Source organism: Chenopodium album, chromosome 10 (genome assembly GCF_948465745.1).
Source record: "Chenopodium album chromosome 10, dcCheAlbu1.1, whole genome shotgun sequence".
In the NCBI taxonomy this organism is placed as follows: Eukaryota; Viridiplantae; Streptophyta; class Magnoliopsida; order Caryophyllales; family Amaranthaceae; genus Chenopodium; species Chenopodium album.
Genome location: NC_137843.1, coordinates 29,515,502 through 29,541,111, shown reverse-complemented (window position 1 = coordinate 29,541,111; position 25,610 = coordinate 29,515,502). Strand labels below are relative to the sequence as shown.

At 40.3% G+C, this 25,610-nt stretch overlaps 1 protein-coding gene across 1 annotated transcript; it reads left to right on the top strand.

Annotated features, from left to right (window-relative positions):
- The first annotated feature begins 815 nt into the window (after positions 1 to 815).
- On the top strand, positions 816 to 24,340 carry LOC145563877 (chaperone protein dnaJ C76, chloroplastic-like). The gene is made up of 7 exons (XM_081624283.1): positions 816 to 1,134; positions 3,255 to 3,335; positions 3,899 to 3,936; positions 4,705 to 4,784; positions 5,748 to 5,828; positions 5,955 to 6,069; positions 23,768 to 24,340. The coding sequence occupies exons 1-7, from the start codon at positions 829 to 831 to the stop codon at positions 23,907 to 23,909; spliced, it is 843 nt and encodes a 280-aa protein (XP_081480409.1). The 5' UTR covers positions 816 to 828; the 3' UTR covers positions 23,910 to 24,340.
- Positions 24,341 to 25,610: the final 1,270 nt, after the last annotated feature.

Below are 25,610 nucleotides of genomic sequence, written 5' to 3'. Positions count from 1 at the left end.
GATCGAAAGCGGCCTCCATCTAGGCATTCCGATCACTTGACCTCACTGAATAATTAACTTTCTAATAATTCCAAACCCTCTATCGTAATAATACACTTGTTCGAAGGACACCATTCCTTTCACCCGCTCCCACACCTCCACTAATCAGCAACCCCTTCTCCCACTCTGTCGACCAGCCACATGAGCGTTACACCGCTGGCTGACCCACTCTTGCTTACCTCCGGCCATCCCCCTTCCCTCGTTGCACCACATACCTAGCCAAACCCTAACCTACAAATCTCCACCACAAAACAACCCAATTTCATCTACTTCTCACTCCTTCGATTGGAATTGATTCTTCTTGTCATCTTCTTCTCATTGTCACTGTACCACAACTACATCCGTTGTTCATCATTGTCATATCTAAAATTGGGAAGGGTGGTTAGGTTTCGGGGGTTGTGGGTGTGTTTTCGGCAAGATGGGCGGCGGTGACGTGTAAGAGAGGGTTTGGGCTGCCGGCGAAGGTGGTGGCCGCAGATTTTTGAAGGGAGAGCAAAATTCGCAGGTGATGCTGGGGAATCAGCTAAGGTGTGGTGGCTGGGGAATTCGCAGGTGATGTTGGGGAATCAACTGAACTGAACTAAATGGAGATGAAATGAATATTTTATGAGAGAAGAAAATTAGGACCTGAATTGAACTGAAATTTAGCTGAAGAGAACAGGCCCTAAGACTTTGAAAATTTTTGGTGGTAAAAAACAATTCATGATTTTATAACGATAAAACACAAAATTTCTTTATTTTAAAGGAGGTAGAAAATAAAATAGAGAAAAAACGAAGTTAGATGACTCTATGGCTTACATAGTAAGAGGAGCTGCAATTCCAACTCCCATCTTCTCCCCTTTTCTGAAATCCATCCCAAACAATTTTAACTGTCATAACTACTTTCTACAACCAAATTACGCGCCAATTTTGTCACCTCTTCAATCCAAACCTTATAGTCTTTCTTCATCGTTGTCATCTAGACTCAACTGTGGAGTTAGAGACCAATTCTGGTATGATAATGATTCTCCCACCACCACTGCTGCTGCTTACGACATTCTCGGTGTCGAACCCCACTGCTCTGCTGCCCAACTCAAGGCTGCTTTCAGAGCTAAAGTAAGTGTTCATTACTTCTGTCTTTTAATTGAAATGATATAATGTTTTAATTGATTAATTAGTTAAATTTGATTTTTTTTTTTTTTTTTTTTTTTTTTGGTTACAAATTATTTGAATAATTTATATTTTAGATGATTTTTTGGGTCGGATTTATTAGCTACAAAAAATGGTCATATTTATTGAATTGTAAGTTCTTGCTTGTCAAATTTTGTTGGGGTTTGGTAGAAAGGGTTTAATTAGGGTATATATTGAAAATTGGGGGGTTGGGTTTGAGTACATGGATGTGGGTTTTGGAAATGGGTTCGAGATCTTGTGAGTTATTGTTGGAAGTTCTTGAGTGAAACACAAATAAAGGTGAGGAAATAATAGAGAGAGTCCCACTTTGATAATTTACCAAAACTCCATGTCATTTATTCTTTGGAGTAGTTTTGCACTATTTGATTGAGAAGCGGTAATCGGGTTATGGGCTATTGTTATTGGAATATTTTGTATCTATTACAATATTCATGGTCTATTCGTTTGAATTAAGTTGTTGAGAATGCCATTCATAATTCGGGGGTTACGCTCATTCATGATCTTATTAATGCCTAGCCGTTACCTCCTTGATTACCCATTTTATTAGTTGGTCAATGGCACATGATACTCCTCTTTATAAAAGCTGGCAGTTTCCCTTTGTAATAGATGTTGGCCGTTGCTTTCTTCTCTGATCTATGCACATCCTTGGCTTCCACAAGATACACACAAAATTCAGAAATATTATCTTCTCTTCATAAAATTATCCCTTCGATTTTTGGGCAAGTATTCTGGTTCCAGTCGGGTTTGTGAGTGCACATAAACTCCGGCGCCGTGCTTATCCTGGAGGGCGACCGCTTTTAGTCTACTGCACCGGGAGGTAGCGCGGAATCGTCTTTTAGGTCAGTGGTTCTCCACGACGCGGCAATTATCAATTTGGTCTACACAACGTTGAGATAAGTATTAATCGTATTATATTTGCTTATTTACTAACAGTTATTAGGTATTAAGGTGGTTAAGAAGGCTGGCAAGCTGGGTAGTGGCGGGGTGGCTTGACTTGGGATTGGGAGCGGAGTGGCTGCACAAGGGAGGAGGGGGGAGGAGAGACTAGGTAGAGGTTGGAAAAGAACTGGCCAATTAGAGATTGAAACTTAGGGGGTGTTTGGTTCGCAATTTTTTCTGGTATGGGGTATGGGTTTGGTCGTTTGGAATGAGTACAATCCAAATCTAGTGTTTGTTTAAGAAAATTTCAAGACACCTCAGATGCACTAAGTATGGGAGGTGGGTATGACTCATATCAACCTATCAGGGAGTGTTTGTTTCGGTAGGTGATATTAATTTGGAATTAGAATTGAAACCAAAGTGTTGTAGGACTGGAATTTGATTCGTAATGCCATGTGTTTGGTTTTGTTTGGAAATTGACATTTTGAATGTATGGTATAAGTCATACCCACCTCCCCCTTGGATTTTAGACCCCATACTTTGATGGTTTGAGGTACGGGTTTAGAAATTGAAATTTTCATAAACAAACAAGTGGTATGGGTTTCATTCATTGTAAAACCATAATTCATTCAAAAAGTATGCAAACCAATCACCCCCCTCCCTAAAGAAATCAAATAAAAGACAAAATTCATTTCCAAACTACAACCAAATAAGAAGTTTCAATCCCAACTCACTGTGGTTTCATTTTTGATTGCGAACCCATACCACTCTGTAAACCAAAGCTTCTTTCCCCATTCATGCTTCTAAATCAGTTGCTTTAAGTCACTGAAAGGGAAGTTGAAGTAATCGTAAGCAAATCAGCTATAGTTGGAGTTATTCTTGCCAATATTATAGGAAAATTGACATGAATAATCCCAAGTGTCACCCATCAAATTGAGAATGTTTTGGAATTGATAATACAAGTGTAAATACTGTAAGATAATTGTATTATAGTGGATTATTTGGATATTCAAAAACCATGTAAACAGCAACATGAGCTCAAAGATCAAGCAAGTAAAGTAAGACATGTCAATAAAATACTAGTCTGTAGTAATTCTCTTCTTTTCTTTTAATAATTCATAGTAATACCTTTTATAAATTTGAGGGTCAATTAATATCTGGAACAGGTGAAGGAATTTCACCCTGATGTGAGGAGCAATCAACACAATTCTGATTTGATGATTCGCCGTGTGATTCAAGCATATGAGGTAATCCAACTTATATTTATTTAGTGAGCTTTTATTATGTTCAAACAAGAGAGAATAATAGAAAAAATAGTGTTAAATTGGGAATTAAGTTTGCTTCCTTTTTGTTCACCTTGTGAACTACTACCTTTGTTTGTGAAGGTCTTTAATTATTTACGCTTTTCTATTTTAGTTTCCTAAGAGCACTTTAATTTGCTTTATTTTATTTATGACAAACCCCAATTACTACCTTACTCCACTTACCCCACAATATCTACACATTTGCACACTTTTTTTCTTAATCCTCCCACCCTTTTTTACACTCACTCACCACATCTACACTCTCTCTCCATTTAGCTTAATTTGTATGTAAACAGTAGTAACTATCAAGAACTTTTGGGAACAGAAGAAAAAATAGTTTTGCATCAGGCATGTATGAGAATATTATAAAGGTTGCATATACATGGTTTTTGGAGTCAACTTGCTGCGCCAATGTTTATATATATTGTTCAATCTAATTCTGCATCGTTTCTTGCTTGCTCGGATACTATTTAACTGCTGACGATTAAAACTTTATAATGATGCAGATTCTCTCAAATATCAGCAGGTCAGATATAATTGAAAGGTAGAATCTTCTTGTATAATCTTATGTATGGATATACCATATTGCCATATTGGTCTCTACCGTTGTGTTGTTGCATCTAAATTTTCCCATCGCCTACAAAATTCTTAGGTTTTCATTTGTCTTTATTGTGTTCACTTTCACACGCTTTCTTGTTACATTGTCAAATCTCTAAAATTATTTTCTGATATTGCGGTCTCCAAAGTGTTTGGACTAGGAATTTTATTGTTTTCAGTACTTGTTCCTTTCTTGCCTTCTCTGAGCTGGTGATTTTCACCAACGAAGAAAACCTTTGCTCAGAAAGATAATATCCTGATTTAGCAGTGTTCTAAACAGAAAATCTTCCTTACTTGATTGCATCAACATACTGAGTCCTCGATCTGAACAAATTGAGGGTTTATTGGCTTATCCTGTTTGAAAAGAATCCTGGGATTTGTTTTCAGTGCTAAAAGACTATAAGTTTTGCAGGAGTTCTTATATCTTGTATGATCTTTGACAGATTTCTCTTCATTTGGTAGTTAATTATTCCTATAAGTTTAGCTACTTATAGTACATACTATTGCAGAAATTTTAATTTTAACATCATATTTGTGAAAATTTCGTATATATATATATATATATATATATATATATATATATATATATATATATATATATATATATATATATATATATATATATTATTATTATTCTACGAGTCCTGTATTTCGCTTAATTATTTGTTTCCTAAAGATTTTACTGCATGCTTATTACTTGCACTCGTGTTTGCAGCGAATGTTTAGATCCTTTTGACAATCCAGAATGTGAAGCATTCAATATTTTTGTCAATGAAGTTGTGTGTGCTGGCAAAGGTACTAAAATCTTCTCTATCTCCTTGTAAACTCCAATATGAAGTAGAGTTCAACATGATTAATTCTTGGTGGAACAAAATTCAGTACCTGTTTAATTAATATCTTAGGCATCATTGGTAGTTTAAATGCTCATTGAATTAGGGAGCCTCAACCGGTGCATAACTTTCAATTGTATATATTTTCAATTATGTATGTATTTGTAAAAAACTATACATATTAGATTTTAATAAAGAAGACATTGAGACGAATCTAATAAGGTCACATCTGACTATATTTTTCATTAAGAATAAATGAAAAAAAAAAAAGCAATTTAAGCTGAGTATGTAAATAGTAAACAGATAAACACTATTAAAATGTTGTGACTTGTGAGTAAATAAAAACGGAAAAAGTATACTTTTGCCAAATTTTCATTGGAAATATTTAATTCACTATTATATTTCTGTACTTTTTTGCCATTATGTTTCTTTGATATTCCACTTGGTCAAATATGTTATAAATTAATAAACGAAGGGGAATTGAATCAAAACTAAGCTAAAATTGTTGTATAATTGCGACTCATCACATATCCAGTGCACTTTCTGATGTTTCCCCTCCCACCCAAAATTGATCTATTCCACCTGCATGTTACCCGAAAAGGAAACCTGGATTCACTTTTTTGCTATCCATGCATTTATATTGTGTAAATAATTCCAGATTTATTTTATCTTTAGGTAACAGGTTTCAATCTGAACTAAATTTAATATTGTCTAAGTGATGTGTTTCCTTTTTATTTGTCATTAAGCACCTTCGTTGTGTTTTTAATCTGCAATCAAATATGCACAGCTTCTCTCATTGGGAGAGACAAAGGCTATTGAAACCAGAACTTTAGACCCTCCACAGGTGGAAACCTTCAGGCAGCTAGCTGTGAAATGAATTGTATAAAAATTGGCTTTCACTTGTCTGAACAAGTTGAAGTATTTGCAGGATGCCCATATTCATGTGTCAAACAGGCCCCTCATGCGTTTTTCTTTTCTTCACTGGGAACTGCCCGTGCAACTTATCAAGGTTTGTGAATCAGCTCAGTAAATGCCATTTATTATCAGAAATATTGTACAGAGGATCAGAAGACAAATCAGGAGAGTTAGTTGGATATTTGAGTTTTGATATGAAACTATAATTGCTATTGGACAGGCACAGGATATGGTGAAGATTACAGAGTCCAGATAGCTGTGGGTCAGTGCCCTAGAAATTGCATTCACTATGTTACACCTTCACAGAGAATCATACTAGAGGAACTTCTTGATTGGTAATCCACATTTGTTGTTTGTATGTTTCTTGCTATATTCCATTCTCCTTGCACAGGTTATGACGCATAAAACATATTTCAAAGTGAACAGATTTCTCATTGAGCAAATCCACTAAATATTTTCGCAATATACTACACTCGCAAGAACTAATAACACAAAAATTAAGGAAGACAATTGTTGGATTGATTGTAATAAAAGTAACCAAAAGGTTAACAAGTCATAAATAATGGCTTTAGGCCATAATACTCCAAGTTTTTCCAATATAATTTTCTGAATAATTATCTGCTACTACTCCACTGCTATTTATATTACTCTACTACCAACATGATGTGGCATCAAGCCTTAATTGTTACCATTGTTAGTTGTTGTCTTCTTCCTATAGGTACTAAAAAAGTCAGCTAATAAGCTGAACTCTCTTCTACAGCTTTAGTGCACTGTTCCTTGTGGTTGTTGTGGTGTGTTAGTGCCATTGCCTTGTCCCCCCTGCCCTGTCGCCTCCTGCTGTATGTCCAGACAATGGGTGGTGATGATTGGTGCTTAGAAATTTTGGGTGAATTTTCATGAGATAACACTTTAGATTGATTGTTAATGAGGTACCCTTAGTTACAAAACATGCAAAAGTGAACATATTCACCCGCTACCAGAAAAAGTAATTCACTCTACCCTTTTTTTTTCTCCAAACCCCTCTTACCTGTTACTTTGGGTTGAAATAAATTAATTATTAAAGGTACATAAACTTCTTATTTCTTAATTTAAATTTAATTTGTTAATTACTACCTAAAAAAAAAGGCTTTGGTGAATTACTACCCCTAAAAAAAGTTATTAATTACTGTCCCTAAAACTGATTAATTCTAATAACTACTACCTTTTTTCCTAATCATCCTACTTAAACTCTTAATGACATCATTATTCGTCTAAATTATAATTAATAGCTTTTAAACCTTAATTAATTAGATAAAAACCTTGCACCACCTACCCACCACCATTGCACCACCTCCGGTAACCCCTGTACCACCTCTCTCATCGTGAAATCCACTTCCCGCACTCGATCCCCCACCATGAAACCTACCCCTCCTGTTCCCCCAACACAAAATCCACCTCCTCCCGTTCCCCCACCATGATTCCCACACCCTCTTGCTTCCCCGACACAATTCCCACCCCTTCCCCTATGCCCACCACGAAACCCATTCTCTTCCCGTTCTCCACAACGAACGAAACACAACCCCATCATAGGAGGGGCGGAAATTGAGGTTGGGGAAAGGGGAGGGAATAAATTTTAAGGGTTGGAAAACGCGTGGTGGGGGAACGAGTTGGGGTGAGTTTCGTGGTGGATGATGAAGGGGGGGGGGGGGCAGATTTCGTGGTGGGGAGTTACCGGAGGTGGTAAAGGGGGGCTACCAGAGGTGGTGGGTAGGTGGTGCAAGGGTTTATCTAATTAATTAAGGTTTAAAAGTTATTAATTACAATTTAGACGAAAAATAATGTCATTAAGAGTTTAAGTAGGGTGATTAGAAAAAAGGTAGTAGTTACTAGAATTAATCAGTTTTAGGGATAGTAATTAACAACTATTTTTTTTTAGGGGTAGTAATTCACTAAGGCCTTCTTTTTGAGGTATTAATTAACAAATTTTCCTTAAATTTAAGTGAGAGATTTTATATTTTAGGGAGTTGAGTAACCTTAGGGGTAGATAGTGCATTTTTAAAACTATGTACTTCTCAAAATTTTGGAAATCACTAGGCTATTTTATGAAAATAGTCACTTAGTATGTCTCACACACTCTTTGTATGCACATCATTATGTGGAAGCCATACTCAGTGAACTTGATTAACTTAAAAACTCATTTTGTTGAAATGCACTATGTGGGCTTCTTTTATAGTTTTTGAACGGGATGCAATGAGCCAATGTCATGAATTGTGATAGGCTTCTCTCCAAATGTACTTTTCCAATTTTACTAATGAGAGTTGTATCTTCATCCTTGATGTGGAGTTAACATGTGGTTATTTAACTTTTCTTTGCCGATGAGGTATATATTGTGGATTAACTTTTTTTTTTCATTAGTTAGGGGCCTTAGAGGTTCCCGTGATGGCGTCACATCTAGATGACACACAAAGTATAAACGACACTATAGGGAATATTTCAAGCATCCCACACTTGAGCCCCACTGTGATCATACACTTAAGCATGGTGACATCCAAAGGGAAGGAAGGTAGAGCAAAAGAGTCGCCAACAAGTTTTAGGAACTTGTAAACCGTTCACAGGGTAAAGGTTACACCCCTTCACGATCCATGAGATCGCTAACTCCATAGTGGTCTGTAACCATGATTGGATATTCGGGGATGAAGGTACAAATCCAATCTAAAAGAGATTGAACCTGCCCTAAATAGGCCTCTACTTTATTCTTCTCGTATTCATGTGCGCTTTCTGACTAACATGCAATCAATATATTAACCTTAAACCCGTTTAATCTATGTTGGTTGAATATTAATGCACAAACAAATCTATTATTGGCGATCACTTGAATTAAAATCATATTAGCCTAAATAAAATTATTAATTATCTTATTAAGTGTGATTTCAAGTACAAATTCCCTTTAAACCTGTAAGAGAGGGCGTGATCAAGCAATAACAATACTATCAAGCAACATAATATTGATACAACAAATCATCATAAGAATAATTTCAATAAAGCATAATAATACTAGCAAGATCTTAGGCATGTTACTAACATGATTAATAACAAATCTTAGCATGTCACTAAGCAATAAAAATCAAAGCTTTAACCCTAACATGATACTAACATGATAGAATAAATAGGAAGTAACCTAAGCATGATACTAGGAATTAAAATAATATAAGCATAATTTCTATAAATGTATAGCGAAAAAACAACTTACTTTGTTGACTCGTATCTCTTTCTATCAAAACAATACACACGTTAGTAACTTCAAGGAAAATATTAAATCAAACAATTAATTTAAATAATTGAAATAGAGATTTGAGACCAAACCCTCAGAAATTATTAACCTTTTACATCTAGAGCAAAGCAATTTCGAGCTTGGCTAGGTGTGTCTAAGTCTCGTGATGGAGGAATAGTGTTTTGAAAAGGGAAGGCTTAGAAAGAGGGGGAAAGAACAAGCTTCTAGCTCAAAGAGAGAAAAAAAGAGTAGAATAGATGATTGTTGATGATTGAAAACGGGAAAATAACGCCCCTATTTATAGAGAAAATATCCAAAATGCTTAGAAAAGGGTCAGAATTCGACTCGAAGTTAAATAGACCCCATCGCGACGCGACAGACCCTATCGCGATGGCCGTGATAGGCTCTCCGCAGCGCGATGGCTTGATCAGGATAAAAATCCTTTACGGAGTCCTTTTCCTAATATAATTAGGTAATTAGACTCTGTAATTATCTTAGTTAAAATCAGTTTTATCTTTTAAAACACTTGTTTTATTCCAAATTAAATTCTTTATCTATTCTAAATAATATAAAACTATAATTATTAATCCTAACTCTATTAGAATTTAAAATAACCTTCTAAATTATTCTAGAAAATTAAAGTAATTCCTAATAACCTTAGGAAAGATAACTAATGGGCCCTTCACTTGATCATTGGGCCATATAAAACCATTTTGGGCCCAATTTAGTATTTTGGCCATAACTTCCTCATTATTCATCGAAATTGGGCTTATAATATATTGTTGGAAAGCTCTTTTCAAGCCCCATCCAACTACACTATTATTGGACCCATATCATAGACCAAACTAAATTGGACTGGACGTTTTCCATAAATAAAGTACGAAAAGAAATATTTTCGAAAACAGAATGAAGTATTTTTATTAAAAACAGACGTATCACGAGACTCTTTCACATTTCACCTCGTTCGATAATCAATGACGTGAAAGGTATTCATCGCTGGGTTTGGTTTTTGGAGAGACACAATCAGGTGTCTACAGACACACAAGTAATACTCAAAGTATAAACGACACACAAGTAAGATAAGCACACAAGCACAAGTAAGAATAAGAACACTTTTATTAATTCGTGGCTCACAAATACAACCAGGAGTTTCTCTCTCTAGAGCTCTAAGAATTCTCTCTCCCCAGCCAATAAATGCCGATGGGCTATTTATAGGTGCCGACAACAACCGAGTCAGTTAGGATAACTTTCCATTACACCCACAATCTAAGTAATTTCCCACTACTTTTATAACAGCTTGGATAGCCTTGTCTACGTACAAGGAGGAAGCTATCCACGTTTTGCTTGACCAAGTAACTATCGCACCACACTATGCCATGGTCCTACTTTATCAGAGTCATGCGTCAGTAGTGTTTATGTGGCATCCAATTGCCCAACCAATCCCGCTTCCCCTTAGTGTTCCTACTTTCTTGGAACAACTAAGTTAGTGGCATAACTTCAAGGTGGTGTGGCATCCTATATTACATGGACTCTTCATTTCACCTCAAGTACTCATGTCAGACTTTAAGACATTGGTATGTCACTTGGACACTTCACTTTTGGTTTAAAACCATGGTTTTTTTTCACCAAATAGCCGAGTTGGACACTTGGACATATACTCGTGTTGGACATGGCTACCGGAGTCCATGTAACATACGTGGCATCATTCTCTTAGAAAAACTGGCCACGTCCAAGAAAATGCTCCACTAACTTGGTGCTTCTATTTTATAGGAACTACCTTGTTAGTGGCATAACCACTTTACCGTTTGGCTTCCAGTGAACATAATTGTTAGTCAACCCACTAACATCTTGGTCATATTGTACAGGATAGCTCCTCACCGGGCTCTCGGCTTCACTCTCGAGGTGCGCAGTCGCGCTGGAGGAGCGCCTAGAGGGGCTCACCAACCCGACAGTAATCAGCCCGTAGGCTAAGCTAGTGGGACTCCACCTAAAGGAGACCACACGCCTATAAATATGGGATAAAGTACAACTGAAAAGAGCTTAGACGCACATTCTATTACATCATCTATCTCTCTAAGTACACTTTCTCTCTCTAAACACATTCTAACTTAGGCATCGGAGGGGGGTTCCTCGAGCCACCCTCAAGGGCAGTTTACGTGTGTTGCCTTGCGCAGGTCGTCAACTGGACCCAGCTCGTGCCAGCTTGAACCCTTGGATCCGCACCCCGGATCAATTGGCGCTACAAGGAGGGGAAGGATCACATGAGGTTCGCTGGCTGAGCAAGGGACTAGTTGGTAGACCGCCATGGCCGGAGAGGAAGCTATACAAACACCAGTCTCCAAGGCTATCGACACCATTCAAACACCACAAAAACAGCGTCACTAACCATCGATCCTAAAGGATCAACCGAAAAACCCAAATCTGGTATCTCTTAGAAAACTAACCTCATTGGGTCGACGTCGGCTGCGATCAAAGCGGCGGCGAAACCAGTAGATCCGGTAGGATCTAGTTCTTCCTTTAAGTTCGGAATGCCAGTGATAGCCACAAACCATGAACCCATTATCCAAACACCAATAACCCAGAAACCGCAGCTTGTCAACATGCCACCATTCTGCAGAACCTCTCTAGTGTAGCAAGGAGCAGTTGGTAGCCATGACAGCAGTCCTTACCAATTTTGGTAAAGGAACGAGCTCCTCACCAGTAGCTGCAGCTACAGATTTAGCCACGAAGAAGGTGTTACTGTGACTTTCACCCCGGAGCAGAAAGAGCTAGTCCAGCCGAGAAAGAAGGTGCTGGAACTGGAAGCTTAAAATCTAAATCGAGAATGAAGTGTGGAGGAGGCAGCCAGGATAAGGGCATCCCGGAGATTCGAGTCGCCCGTAGCAAATCACCGACCTTTGAGCGGGGACTAAGTCTAGGTGATTCTATATGATTCCCCATTTTGCAGGGAGATTTTGGAAGAGCCAATGGAGAAAATCAAGATGCCCAGTTGCAAGTACAACGGTACCACAACACCTAAGAATCATGTCTTAGCATTTGAGAACCATATGGTATTATACACTATGACATACTCAGTCTGGTGTAAAGCATTTCCACCGACCTTAGAGGGACTGGCTGCCGAATGGTATGGGGCCATCCTAAAGGGATCCGTTTATTCTTAAAATTAGCTAAAGAGAATGTTCATGGAACACTTCGTCACGCTGGTAGATCGTACAAAAATTACCACCGAGCTGATGTCATTGGTTCAAGGAAAAGATGAGCCCCTACAGGAGTTCATTATCAGATTCAACAAAGAAGCAACCACCATCGCAAATATGAGTCAGGAAGTAGCGCTGTTAGCAATGGGGCCATCAATGCAGAGCGACCTACTGCCGGGCTCACCATTCAGAGCGTACACGGGGCGAAAGAGCCTCAGAACATTGGCTGAAGCGCTAGGTAAAGCGCATGAGTTCATAAAAGCAGACGAGACTAACAGAGCCATGCTGAATAGAAAAGCACCAAGTGACCCAGTCAAGCGGGCTGAAATCACCCGGGTAAAAAATATAGCCAGGGTGGATCGGACCAGCAGAGCTGACAAAGGTCGTAGGGATGCAGAGAGGGCAGTGGGAGTAAGAAGATCACACCAGAAGCGCGGAGCCAGGGATGGAAGGTTCGATCAGTATACTCCGCTTACTCATTCGAGGTCCTATATTTTCAGCGTAAACAAAGCTGATGACAAATGGTAGATGCCACTCAAGATGGTGAATAGAAACCGTGACCCTAGCAAGTGGTGTGACTTTCACAAGGACCACGGACATACCACAGATGAGTGTACACACTTGAAAGACAATATAGAGGACTTGGTGTGGAGAGGGTATTTGAACCAGTTTAGGCAGTATGCTGACTCCTCCCAGCGGAAGGAAGAGGATAGGTCTGGTCACGACTGCAGAGGAGGTCATAGAGGCCCAGCTGAGGGCAGAGATCGGGATAGTAAGCTAGAGGGTAGGGTGTATGTAATCAATGGTGGACTTGTACACAAGGGAACCGTGAACAGAGCAAGTGCTGACTTACGAGGAATGATCCATTAGATAGGCTACAATGAAAGGCGTAGATGGCCACCACTTCCCTCGCAGCCATAAGCCACATTTCATGAGTACGACCAGAAAGGCATAATTTACCCGCATGACGACCCTCTGGTACTTACAATGAGAATTGCGAACTGGGAGGTGGATAGAGTATTAATTGACGGTGGCAGCTCAGCCAACATCATATACATCAGCGCGTTCAAAGAGCTGAAGCTGGATAAGAGAGACTTGAAAAGGGTGAGCTATGAAGTCACCAGGTTCAATGGGTCAGGACCGGTCTCTGAGGGCATAATAGAGCTGTCAGTTCGTGTCAGAGAGGGATCAAGACGGCGCGATGTCCGAGCTGAATTCTTAGTAATATACTCCCCATCACCCTACAATGTAATTGTGGGAAGGCCACTCATCCATAAAGTAGGTGGGGTGGTCTCCACTTATCACCTTGCCATAGCATATACAGCCAATGATGGAAGATCCGCAAAGTTTTGAGGAAATCAAAAGACAGCGCAACAATGCTATATCACAGCCTTGAAGCAACCAGCAGTCTGGTTCAGAGCCAGGGTTTGAGGATCAGGGTGAAAAGAAATCAAGAAAAAGGAAGCGAGAAGAGTACCATAGGGAGAAGGACAAGTAGAAGCTAGCAATGGAGAACTTTGAGCCCGCAAAAGAAGAGGTACCCAGGCCATTACCCAGCGGAGAGCATGTTACAGTCTAACTCACAGAGGGTGATAGCACAAGGACAGTAAAAATTGGAAAAGATATTGACCTTAGAGTGGAAGTGCACCTCATAGAGCTGCTCAGAGCAAACAAGGACATCTTCGCATTTTCAGCGGACGAAATGCCAGGAATTGACCCCGAGGTTATGGTCCAAAGGTTTAATGTGAAAGAAGACCAGTCAAGCAGAAAAAGTGAAGCTTCTCCACGGAGAAAAATCAGGCCATTCAAGAAGAGGTGGACAAGTTGCTGGAAGCTAAGTTCATTGAGCCTTGCTATTATCCAGAGTGGTTAGCCAACGTGGTCATGGTCAAGAAAGCAAATGGTCAGTGGAGGATGTACGTTGACTTCATAGACCTCAACAAAGCATGTCCAAGAGATTGCTACCCGCTGCCACGGATAGATTAGTTGGTAGACTCAACCAGCGGTCATGCCTTGCTGAGCTTCATAGATGCCTTCTCAGGGTATCACCAAATCAGCCTACACAAGCCTGACAGAAGACTGCGTTCATCACCGAAGGGGAAGTGTACAATTACATAACTATGCCCTTTGGACCGAAGAATGTAGGGGCTACATTCCAAAAAACAATGGACAGAGTGTTCATGCACCAGAAGGGGCGAAATGTCGAGGTGTATGTTGATGACTCTATTGTCAAAAGCGTCACACATGCAGGGCACACTCTAGACTTGGCGGAGACATTTGCTACATTGAATAAATATTATATCAAACTCAACCCAAAGAAATGCATTGTCAGGGTGAGAGGGGAATTGATATTATGCGGTTAACGGGGAGAATGACAACACTAACTCGGTTCATCACCAAGTTAGCTGACAAAGCTTTGCCATTCTATCAGTTGTTGAAAGGAAACAGAGAATTTAAGTGGGGGGAAGCAGAAAAAGAAGCTTTTGAGGGGATCAAGGAGCACTTAACTAAGCTCCCAACCATGATCAGCCGGCGAAAAGCTCCAGTTGTACATTTCCGCCTCAGTGCAGACAATTGGTCAGTTCTCCTAGTTGAAAGGCAGAAACAACAATAACCAGTGTACTTTGTAAGTCCCGTGCTCATAGATGCTGAATAGAGATACCCACTGGTAGAGAAGTTGGCCTTCGCAGTGGTGACAACAGGAAGAAAGTTAAAACCCTACTTCAATGCGCACACAATTTAGATCCTTAAACATCACCCATTGGAAAAAGCCCTGCAGAAAACGGACGCTTCGGGTTGGCTCCCAAAATGGGCGATAGAACTCTCCGAGTACGAATTCGAGGTCAAGCCTAGAGCCGCCATTAAAGCTCAAGCTCTAGCTTACTTCATAGTGGAAGCCTTTTACGAAGAGAAGGAGGGTGAAATTGGAGTATGGAAGGTGGCAGTAGATAGATCTTCGGCTTAAACAGGAAGCGGAGTAGGAATAATAATAACATCGCCACAAGGCAATGTATTCGAGTATGCTATTAAGTTCAAGTTCAAAGCATCGAACAACGAGGCAGAATACGAAGCAACTCTAGCACCCTAAGGATGAGTATCGCAGCAGGAGCCAAGAAGGTGCATCTGCAGACTATGAGGCTAGAGAGCCTGCTGAAGTACACAACCAAGGTGAAGGAGCTAGTAGCCAAACTAATGCATTTTCAGATAGATTTGGGGATTTAGTCCCCTGAAAATTCTCAAGTTGATGCATTATCAAAGTTGGCTAGTTCCACTTTCCAAAGCCTCACAAGGACTGTCATGGTGGAAGTCCTGAAGGAAAGCAGCATTGCAGAAAGCAAACAGGTGAATTGTACCAGGCAGCAGCGAGCATGGTTCTCTGACATATTGGCCTATAAGGTACATGGCTCGCTGCCTAGTGACGAGGCACAAGCTAAGAAAGTAAAAAAGGATGTCAATTGGTACGTGGTGATAAATGGCGAGCTAAACAAAAAGGGCTTCTCTAAGCCACTTCTGAGGTGTATTCCAGAGTGGGAGCAAGAAAGAATTATGGAAGAAGCGCACTCAAGAATCTGCGCCAACCATATCGGCGAAAAGCCCTAGGAGTTGAAGTACTTCGAAGAGAAGCATACTGGCCAACCTTGACACAAGATGCTTTAGCATACGTTAAAAATTGCAAAAAGTGCCAAAAGTATGCTCCAGTTATAAATCAATTAGCGAATGATCAGACCCCGATTCTTAGCCCGATTCCGTTTGCCTAGTGGGGAATGGACATATTAGGACCTTTCACCACTGGGTCAGCGGGCCAAAAATATCTCATAGTAGCAGTGGATTATTTCACCAAGTGGATTGAAGTTGAGCCCACAAAGTACATAAATGCTTCCCAAGTAAGGACATTCATATGGAGGAACATCATAACCAGATTCGGGGTGCCGCAATGCATAGTCTTTGACCATGGATGTCAAATCGACTCTCAGCCATCAAGGATTACCTACCTGGAAGAGATGGGTACCAAATATGCGGAGCGATGGCCAAGCAGAGGCAACAAACAAGCTGATCCTAATAGCCTTGCAAAGAAAATTAGAAGAGCATAAGGGCCTCTGGGCTGACCTGGTCCCAGAGGTATTGTGGGTAAACAGGACAACAGAGAAGGAATCTATCGGGAAAAGTCTGTGTGGCTTATGGAGCAGACGCAGTGGTTCGAGTGGAGGTGTAAATACCCACCCTGAGAATCCAGCACCATGAGCAGCAAGGGAATGAGAAGCGCCTGCTGGAAGAGCTAGACTTCCTTCCAGAGATGCGACTAAAAGCAGCCCGGAAGAGCCGAATCTCAAAAGCCTTCAACAAAAGAGTCTTGAAATGCTACCTGGAGACTTGGTTCTCAGAAGGACCGCAGCAGTAGGAAGAGGAAACCAGCATGGAAAGCTATCAACAAATTGGGAACGCCCTTTTCTCATCCATGAGCAAGTAGGGTCAGGTGCTTTCCTCCTCGCAGATCAAGAAGGTCAGGTCTTAAGGAATAGTTTCAAAGCAGATGTGTTAAAGAAATATTTTGTTTAAAGGGCATGTGTGGCTAAGTAGAAACTAAAAAACTTTGTTTAAAGTTATGCAAAACTCTGTTTATGTTATGTTGTGTTAATCAAGGCATTTTAAGCCATTTAAATTCAATGAAATACGAGCCTCTATGTAAGGAGTATACTGTATAAGTTCGCCTAAACATGTTTATTTGTTAAGCTATGCTTTTGCATCATGCACTAACATGCAAAAAACATCATAACATGCGTAAAAGTCAAAGCAAAAAGCATCAAAATAGGATGCAGCAAGACATCGTTAAACTTGTGAAGATCACATTTCCCTATGTTTGACCTACCTGCTCAAAGTAAAACAGGGCGCCACCTTGGGGACGGCTGCCTGAGGAGGAGGCTTAGCACGTTCAACTTGAATAGGGAGGAGTGAACGAAAGGCAAAAGAGCGGGCTGAGCGGGTAACACCAAGGCTCTCTTGATCTCACCCAACGCAACTCTTTTGTGGGAAGAGAAGAGGTAGATCAACAACAAGCCCTAACGAGAGATAAGTATGGAGCATGAGCGATAAGTCACAGCCAAACAAGCTGTATGACATACGCATAAGTCGCAGCCAAACAAGCTGTATGACATATGAATAAGTTGCAGCCAAACAAGCTGAATGACATATGCATAAGTCATAGCCAAGTAAGCTGTATGGCATACGAATAAGCCTTCGTCGCAAAAATTTGAGTGGCATACGCTTAAGAGTTCCTACCCAGTGAAGTGAAAGGCAAAAAATAGTGAAGTCCTATACAACCACGATAGGGAGCAATAAAAGCAGACGCAATAGAAAAACACAACCTGCGAGGTTTTACCTAGTATAATGAAAGGGCTGCTGAGTCAAGGTTTAGGTACCGCTTTACCATGACTCAGCAGCAAGCAAGTATATTGGCAACAAAATAAACAATAAGCAAAGTAACAGAAAAGTTATTAATGCATACACTACAGGCTCACTGTCCACCGAGAAAACATTCACAAAGTCACAACATTCACAAAGGTGAACCCTCATCCACCACGTCACAACATTCACAAAGCTGAACCCTCATCCACCAAGATGAAGGAACATTCAGCAAAAACAGTCAGAAAAGAAAAAGAATTCAAGTTAAGTTGGACAAACCCAGCAGGTAGAAATATAAAGTGTTAAGTAGAAATATACAGAAAATACAATCTTTGGCGGCTATACACCCCAAAGACAACAACAAGCATTACCTAGTAACAATAGTAACTACAGATCTTGGTGAGGGAAACTTCGATGAATTGCTGGAGGAAGGGGGAGACAGCAGCCAAAACCTTTATTGCTCATTAGCCAGAGTCTCCACTCCAATGGCAGCAGCAACATCAACACAAAGAGGCAATTCCAAAATCAGCACTACGTGATTAGGGACTTTGTAGTTAGCAACGCGAGGGTGGTCAGCAGGTAGATTATAGTATTCAGCTTCACCATCAGCATTAACCTTAGCCCAAAAGGCGTTGAAGCGAGCCTGACATTCCACACTCTCCGCAGAGAGGCCACTCATTTAACGAGCTGCAGCCTCCCAGCCCCCGTCATGACGATCAGCAAGCAATTTAGCAAAGGCTGGGGAAAGCGCAAAGGACTTAAGTGCCTCCTTCTTAGCAGCTTTAATCTCATTTTCCCTCCTATCTTGCGGCCTTCTCAACCTCCAGCCCTTGCACCTTGGTTTGAGACGCTTCCAGTTACCCCTCATAGTCTGCTAGCTTAGTCTTGATGAGCTGGAACTCCCTAGCTGAAGTTGCAGGGCATCTGCTCTCTCTTAAGGGAACCACCTCGCCGGCCATTGCATCCCTCTCAGAGCGAGCCAACTGAACATCCTTGTCCTTCTGAATAAGGGCTGCACTCTGATTTTGGTACTCCTTCTCCACTATAAGCAAGACATTAGCCAAGTCGCCACCAGACTTGGTGAGCTGCAAACAAGCAAAACAATAAAAATAAGCTAAGGCAAAAACAAGAGTAGAAGGAGAAAAAGAAAGCTAAAGCAAATAAGAAAATTAGAGATACAAAACCTAACCTTCTTCAAGTCATGACACGGAGTGGTGCCTGCTGACTAAACCGCCGGTAGAATCAGCAGGAAGACGAATACCCTGAGTAAGACAATACCCTAAAGTAACACCTTGTTGCGGGTTATCCACAAACAGAGATTCGTCAGCCCGAACATTCATCAAAGGGCGAAAAGGGGCATTCTCAGCCCCAACAGGACACAAGGGACGAAGAGAGGCATCAATAGGCACCTCCCCAAACTCTATGGGTTCGGTAGGGCGGAAAGTACCTCCAACCGAGATTGAGGTTGTAGAAGAAGGATTCTCAAACGCATCACTTAAGAACTGGTGAACGCAGTGATTAAGTTCACTGGAATTATGAGTGCCAGTTTCCTTAACAGCGTTCTCATCAGGAAACCCAGTGTTGGCGGAATGAGAAGCAAAGGGATTAAGCGCAGAAGAAGTACGAGCCCTTTTGGCAAAAGGTTGGTTAGAGTGTCACCTGAGGGAGAGATCACAGGATCATCCTCTAAGTCAATAACTGGGTGATCCTGCTTGTGTGAATCCCGGTGTACCCTCCCCTGCTAGTACTTTGCAGACGGCCTCGAAGCCCAATAGAACGGGGTGTGATCTTGGGAAGCTCCATGGCAGACTCATAGCAGATAGCTGTGCATTACCCACAATGTACAAGGAATTGGGCAGCCAGAACTTGGGAAACTTGGAATCACCTGTGCCCCCTCCTTGTAATGCATCAAAAGCGTCTGTTTCTCGTGCAGACTCAGAAGGAGAAACAGTAACTCCAGCCATGTTAGTACAAATCTGTCGTAAATTACGGAGCACAGCAAAGGAGGAAGGCACAACAACCCAGAAAAATTTGCCACCCAGTCCTTGAAGCGGCCAAGCTTGGGATAAGACAAAACCCTACCCTCTTTAGGGGCTATGTAGTACTAGCCAGACTCAGAAGAACCACCACATGATGACCTCTTCAAGCTCATCAAAGACTTGAATAGGTGTAGCGACTCGAGGTACCGCCGAAATCGCAGAAACCACAACAAGCATATCAAGGTGTGCAGAGAGACAGGTGCAGCAGGGCAATACAAAGGTTAAAAGCACGAAAAACCTTATCTAAAGTAGGGTCTAAGGGAAACCGCAAGCCCAAGTCATGGTGAGAAGCAAATACAACAACGTGACCAGCAGGGGGAGCATATAGCTTTTAGTCAGTTGGTAGCCCGAGCTAAACCCGTAAACTGTTGACTAACGATGGCCAGATCTAACATCTCAGCGTCCTTACGCCAGATGGAATCCAGCACGCAATTTTTAGGACCATGGCACCTCTCATCAAAGAAGAAATCAGGATCACCCTCTTCCACGGGCTCCATAACGTAAGTGGGCTGACATTCATGGAAAGCACTCTCACCAGGAGATCCAGCCACCCCACTCATATTCGTAGTTGGAGGAGGAGATGGTGAAGAAGTTGCAGAACGTCCACCCTGCACTACATAATGATCAAATCGATTCATATCAGCTATATCATCAAGCCAGGCAAAACTGTTTAAATGCTGAACATAGGGAATGAGGCTAATAAAAGACACATCAGGAGGATTAGCCTTAACTTGGTCAGTTAATTGTTTATGGCGCATAGCGCGCATCCTTAAACGGAGAAGATGAGGCATGTGAACCCCATCATGGGTAAGCACCCGTTCACAATAAGGGTCAAAGAAATCAGGACGGAGCCTAGACCGAAAAGGGCGAAAAGCGCTGCCATCAGCAGGGCGACTATTGCCCGACCCTGACGCAACAGTACTCGGCCTCCCCTCAGCAGGAGCGAAATCGCTCGACATAACTACTTGCAAGGGAATAGGGAGAGAAGCAGGAGAAGTAAAGGAAGCGCACGCAGAGCGCTCACTTGAGTGAGACGACTCAAGAGAAGAATCTGACTTAGCACCCACAAGAGGGTCACTCACATTTTGGCTGTGAGTAGCATAAGTCATCTTAAGATCTACAAAGGCAAAAAAGCCCCCCCAAGGAAGACGAAAAAAATGGGGTGCCAGAAAATAAAAAATCAGTCAAATCCCAAAGAGTAAACGAAGAAAAACAGCGCAAGAATTGGATAAAAAGAATTATGAGTATATATAGAACAACAAAAAGGGGAAGAATTGGACATAAACAATCAAATTCAATAAAAATACGTCATTTTGCGAAGAAAAAACGCAAAAAGAAATTAATTGGCACTCAAGTACTAGAAAAGGTACAAAGAAAGTACCTTTATGACAAAAGCTGCAGACGCAAGACAGCACAACAACAATGGAGACACCAGGAAGCCAAGCGAAGAACAGGGTTTCGAACTACAGTCAAAAGAGCAAAGAATCTCAAGGTACAACGAAGAGCGGGAGAAAATAAACAAGCAAAACAACAAAGCAAAACAAAGACAATAACAAAAAGAACGAAATAGAAAGAAACTTACAACAACAATGCGGGAGCAACGAGCGTCTGCGAGGAAGATGAAAGGCAGGAAATTTGAAAAATGAAGAAATAAAAAAGAGGGGGGGGGGACAGTGAATTAAATGACAAAGTAAACGGGTGGTTAGATAGGTAATAAAGCCAAACCGCCATGTCACTTCAGTAAAAATAAACTAACCCACAAATGGCCGACACGTGTCCCATTCATGCAAAACATTATTCCTGCCTAAAACAAAAAACCAGAGAGACTTCAGTGGAAGTGATCGAAATTCCTCCCTGCAAACTCCGTCATTTCTCAAGCTTCAGCGGGAGTGATCGAAATTCCTCCATGCGAGCTAGTCATTTTTTAAACATCAGCGAGAGTGATCGAAATTCCTCCCTGCGAGTTCGTCATTTCTCAGACTTCAGCGGGAGTAAGGGAAACTCCCTTAAGCAAAGTCAAGCATCGTCATCGCACGGAAACACACTCCAACTCCGCACTTTAAACATCACCTTAAGCCTCAAAATTGTGTGACCAATCTTGAGACTTGAGGGGCTAGAGGTATGTAGGAAGACTCAGTCAGACGACCTATAGAGCAGTGACAGAAGTGTACGTTTAAAACAGCTGACATAAGTAACCTCAAACCACCTCTTGAGGGGCTAGTTGTATGGGATAACTCCTGCTGAGCTATTCCCTCTCAGCTGAAACTGTTTTGAGATAAGAGTCGGCATGAATAACCTCATACCACCTCTTGAGGGGCTAATTGTACGGGATAGCTCCTGTTGAGCTATCACCAGGCTCCTGGCTTCACTCTCGAGGTGCGCAGACACCGCTGGAGGAGGGCCTAGAGGGGCTCACCAGCCGACAGTAATCAGCCCGTAGGCTAAGCTAGTGGGACTCCACCTAAAGGAGACCACACGCCTATAAATATGGGATAAAGTACAACTGAAAAGAGGTTAGACACACATTCTATTACATCATCTATCTCTCTAAGTACACTTTCTCTCTCTAAACACATTCTAACTTAGACATCGGAGGGGGGTTCCTCGAGCCACCCTCAAGGACAGTTTACGTGTGTTGCCTTGCGCAGGTCGTCAACCGGACCCAGCTTGTGCTCCTAAACCCTTGGATCCGCACCCCGGAACACCTATATTTTAAGATCCATACTTAGTCACGTGCCCACTGAAACCGTTCTGCCATTTTTGGAAGAGTGGGGCAACGTGGGTGGTTACCATAACCGCCCACAATCCCACTACTCACCCCATCCTAAAGTCAAGGCAACCGCATATGCTTCCCACAATGACTAAGTTAACTGTCAAGGAATTCCTATTACTATGGTCCTCTTAAGGTAGTCATTGCTAGACCATCCCAAGGTCCTTCCAAAGCAACCATCCCATGGCCACAGGTGTCCATGGTACCCACCAATGTAGGATCCATAGCCGGTGTTGACTAAGCCAAGTTCGTCCTTTATGTCTTCTTTGTTGCTGAGGTTGATTTTAGACCCAACATCAATTTATAATTTTGTAGCCCGTTTTTTAGATCACCTCTTATACTTGAATTATTGCAAAGGTGAATGAAGTGAGAGAGAGAGAGAGAGAGAGAGAGAGAGGGGGGGGGGGGGGAGGGGGAGGCCTGATGTGGAGGTGTCCCAAGCCTTCTTCAAGATCCTTGTATGGTTGATCTAATGCTAGATCTTGGCTTCCATTGTGATTCATAATACGAACCAGGTTTTCTGTGATTTTTTACTCCTTTTACTTTTTAAGAGTCTGTGTTTTACCAAAACTTCCATTAACACCCTATATATCATGCCCAGACCAATAGTATATGATAGCTAATACTACCGCACAACTCCAAGACTCCAAGTGTTTACTAAATCAACCATATAAAATGTCATATGTGACATAGATTTGCAGTCAACCCAGTAGCTTGATCCCATATTAATGATCTTAAGAAATTCCTATTATAGTTTAGGGAAAGTTCCATATATTTGTCCTAGGACCATATATGACTGGAAATATTTCTGGCTAGCTTGAGTGCTAAGGGTCTACGTTTTCTAATTGCAGGCAATGATACCTAATGTAAAGTATAATTGACCCAATTGGTATTGTAAACAAACTTTAAATTTCATACAATTTTATTACAAAGAGGACAATTATAAGTATAAAAAACACTGTACTAATTGTTTTGAGATACTCACAATGTTGTGGAACTCGCATTTAGTTAGCGTGATTGTTTAACGCACAAGTCACTCCATTGAATTTCACTGCATGAGCTCTTATAGTATTGGTTACAAGCAACACAAGAAGCCAATAGCAAGCTACTATTATCACTGTGAAATGAAACTAATCTCTCTATACTTCCAGCATCGTATTTTCTACATGGAAAAATTGTTGCTTCCAACTTTGGAGTGCATCATCTAGAATGCGGAGAGAAAGCAGGATAATCTGTTAACAGTATCATATGCCTGTTATGCACACCAAAGTTTTTTCTATCATAGTTATGCCTAATAGGCAACTTGATTTAATATTTCAGACACTGATGTATGACTCTGACATCCACGTACTCATCTTGTTTGTTTCGTTTTGTCAGTATTCTGAATACTCCATACGATACCTCTGCCGAAGCTGACTTGCTTTATTCTCTTATTATAAAAGCTAAGTTTGAGAATAACAGATACCAAAAACCAAAGAAGCAGCCTAAAACATCTACTGAGCATGTAGACTGGTTTTGAATGGGCTCTCAGAAGTAATACCTAAATAGCGGCTGATAAATAGGACATCTACCAGAATACTTTTTTTTATGTATTTACAGCTCTGAGGATTGGAGTACAAGCTCAATGATGTTCTGGTCTATCCAGTTGTTAATGTACTGAAGATGCCGAAGACCAAATTGGTGGCAAGAATAGACGGAATGTAGCAGGTCATATGTCTCATATATATTCATGTCTGTACAAAGGTCATAAGCATTGTCACCAGTGTAACAAATTTGTGTAAATTTTTCATATATCAATGGCTGGTACTGGTGGATATGTCTCATAAAATTTGTGTAAATTTTATGAATATGTACAGCTGAATGTTTTTCATCTCTTTCAGCCTGTCATGTATACATACATTGCTCATCTCGTGTGGAGGTACATTTCAATAAATTTTCTGTTCATTGATCTTTTTGAGGAGATTCAACAAATTTAGTGTGAATGAAAAATAGGCTGGCTGGCTGAGATTCAACAAATTCATATCACTTTGATTACTAGTATAATATAACTTGCTCATCTGGTGTGGTTGTACAGTTCAGAACAAACAAAACAATTGTTCTTGCCTTGTTTTGCCAAATTTTCGTATTTTGATTTGCACTAACTCTATATATAGTCAGTATTCTAGACTTAAGTAACTTTCCTTCACTATGATCTATATACTAAGGGGCGTAAATGGAATGGAAAGGATTTAAATAAATAGAGGAAAGGGTAATGATAAACATTACATTTATTATATGTTTGGTATGCTAATGGAATAGAAACAATTTGAGGGGTGTTTGATTTATACACATCGTAAACGGAATGGAAAGGATTTAAATAAATACGGCAAAGGGAAATGATAAATGTTACCTTTACTATAAGTTTAGTATGCTAATGGAATGAAAACAATCACAAATTATTGTACTCACACGTGCATCCAGTTCAATCTCATTGTTATTACTAATTTTTTTTATTTTTTTATAAATTGGATACGCTTTGAAGTTTAAGTAATGAAAGTTGAAAATAGGTTAATTAAACTATTTAATATTCGTATTAATTTTAAATCAATCACATATCTCAATACAGAGTAGCTTGTGTACCATTGATAAAGACAAGAACCAAGATTTAATTAATCCAAGAGACTAATGATATATTTGCTTCACCCGATAGACTAATATAAGTATGATGTAATTTTTTATTTTTATGTTTTTTGGGAGTGATTTCCAAATTTGATAAACTATGGGAAATTTTTAATATGTAATTGAACTTTCTAACAAATATAGTCCTTAAATTATAAGAAAGAAGAAAAAATCGAATTCAAACCATTTACTGCTTTTTATACGGGGGAGAAAAAAAAAAAATTACTACTTTTAGAAATATATCTTGTATATAAAAAGAGAAGAATCACTAAGTTTTTTTTTTAAAAAAATGACAAAATTGAATAAATCACCTAATCAAAGACTACATTATATTTTGATATACGAGTAAATTCCAATATTACCAAAGAATATGCCTAACAGTCAACTATAAAGGTTGAGTGATACTTCCATTGATGATTCAAGTTGGTTGGAAATAACCAACTACCAGGCTAACAACAATATAGGAAAACACTCTAGTTAAGCTCCACATATGAACAAGGATTTGAAAAATCAAAGTTGCTCAACACCTAAAATCACATATGATCAAAGTGTAGATCGTAAT

What these genes read in the sequence shown, in the direction of transcription:
- LOC145563877 (XM_081624283.1), top strand. Translation starts at nt 829, where the DNA reads ATGGCTTACATAGTAAGAGGAGCTGCAATTCCAACTCCCATCTTCTCC. An exon ending in AGGTCAGATATAATTGAAAG is followed by an intron (nt 3,937 to 4,704) that starts GTAGAATCTTCT and finishes TCGTGTTTGCAG; the next exon opens with CGAATGTTTAGATCCTTTTG. An exon ending in CTAGAGGAACTTCTTGATTG is followed by an intron (nt 6,070 to 23,767) that starts GTAATCCACATT and finishes TCGTTTTGTCAG; the next exon opens with TATTCTGAATACTCCATACG.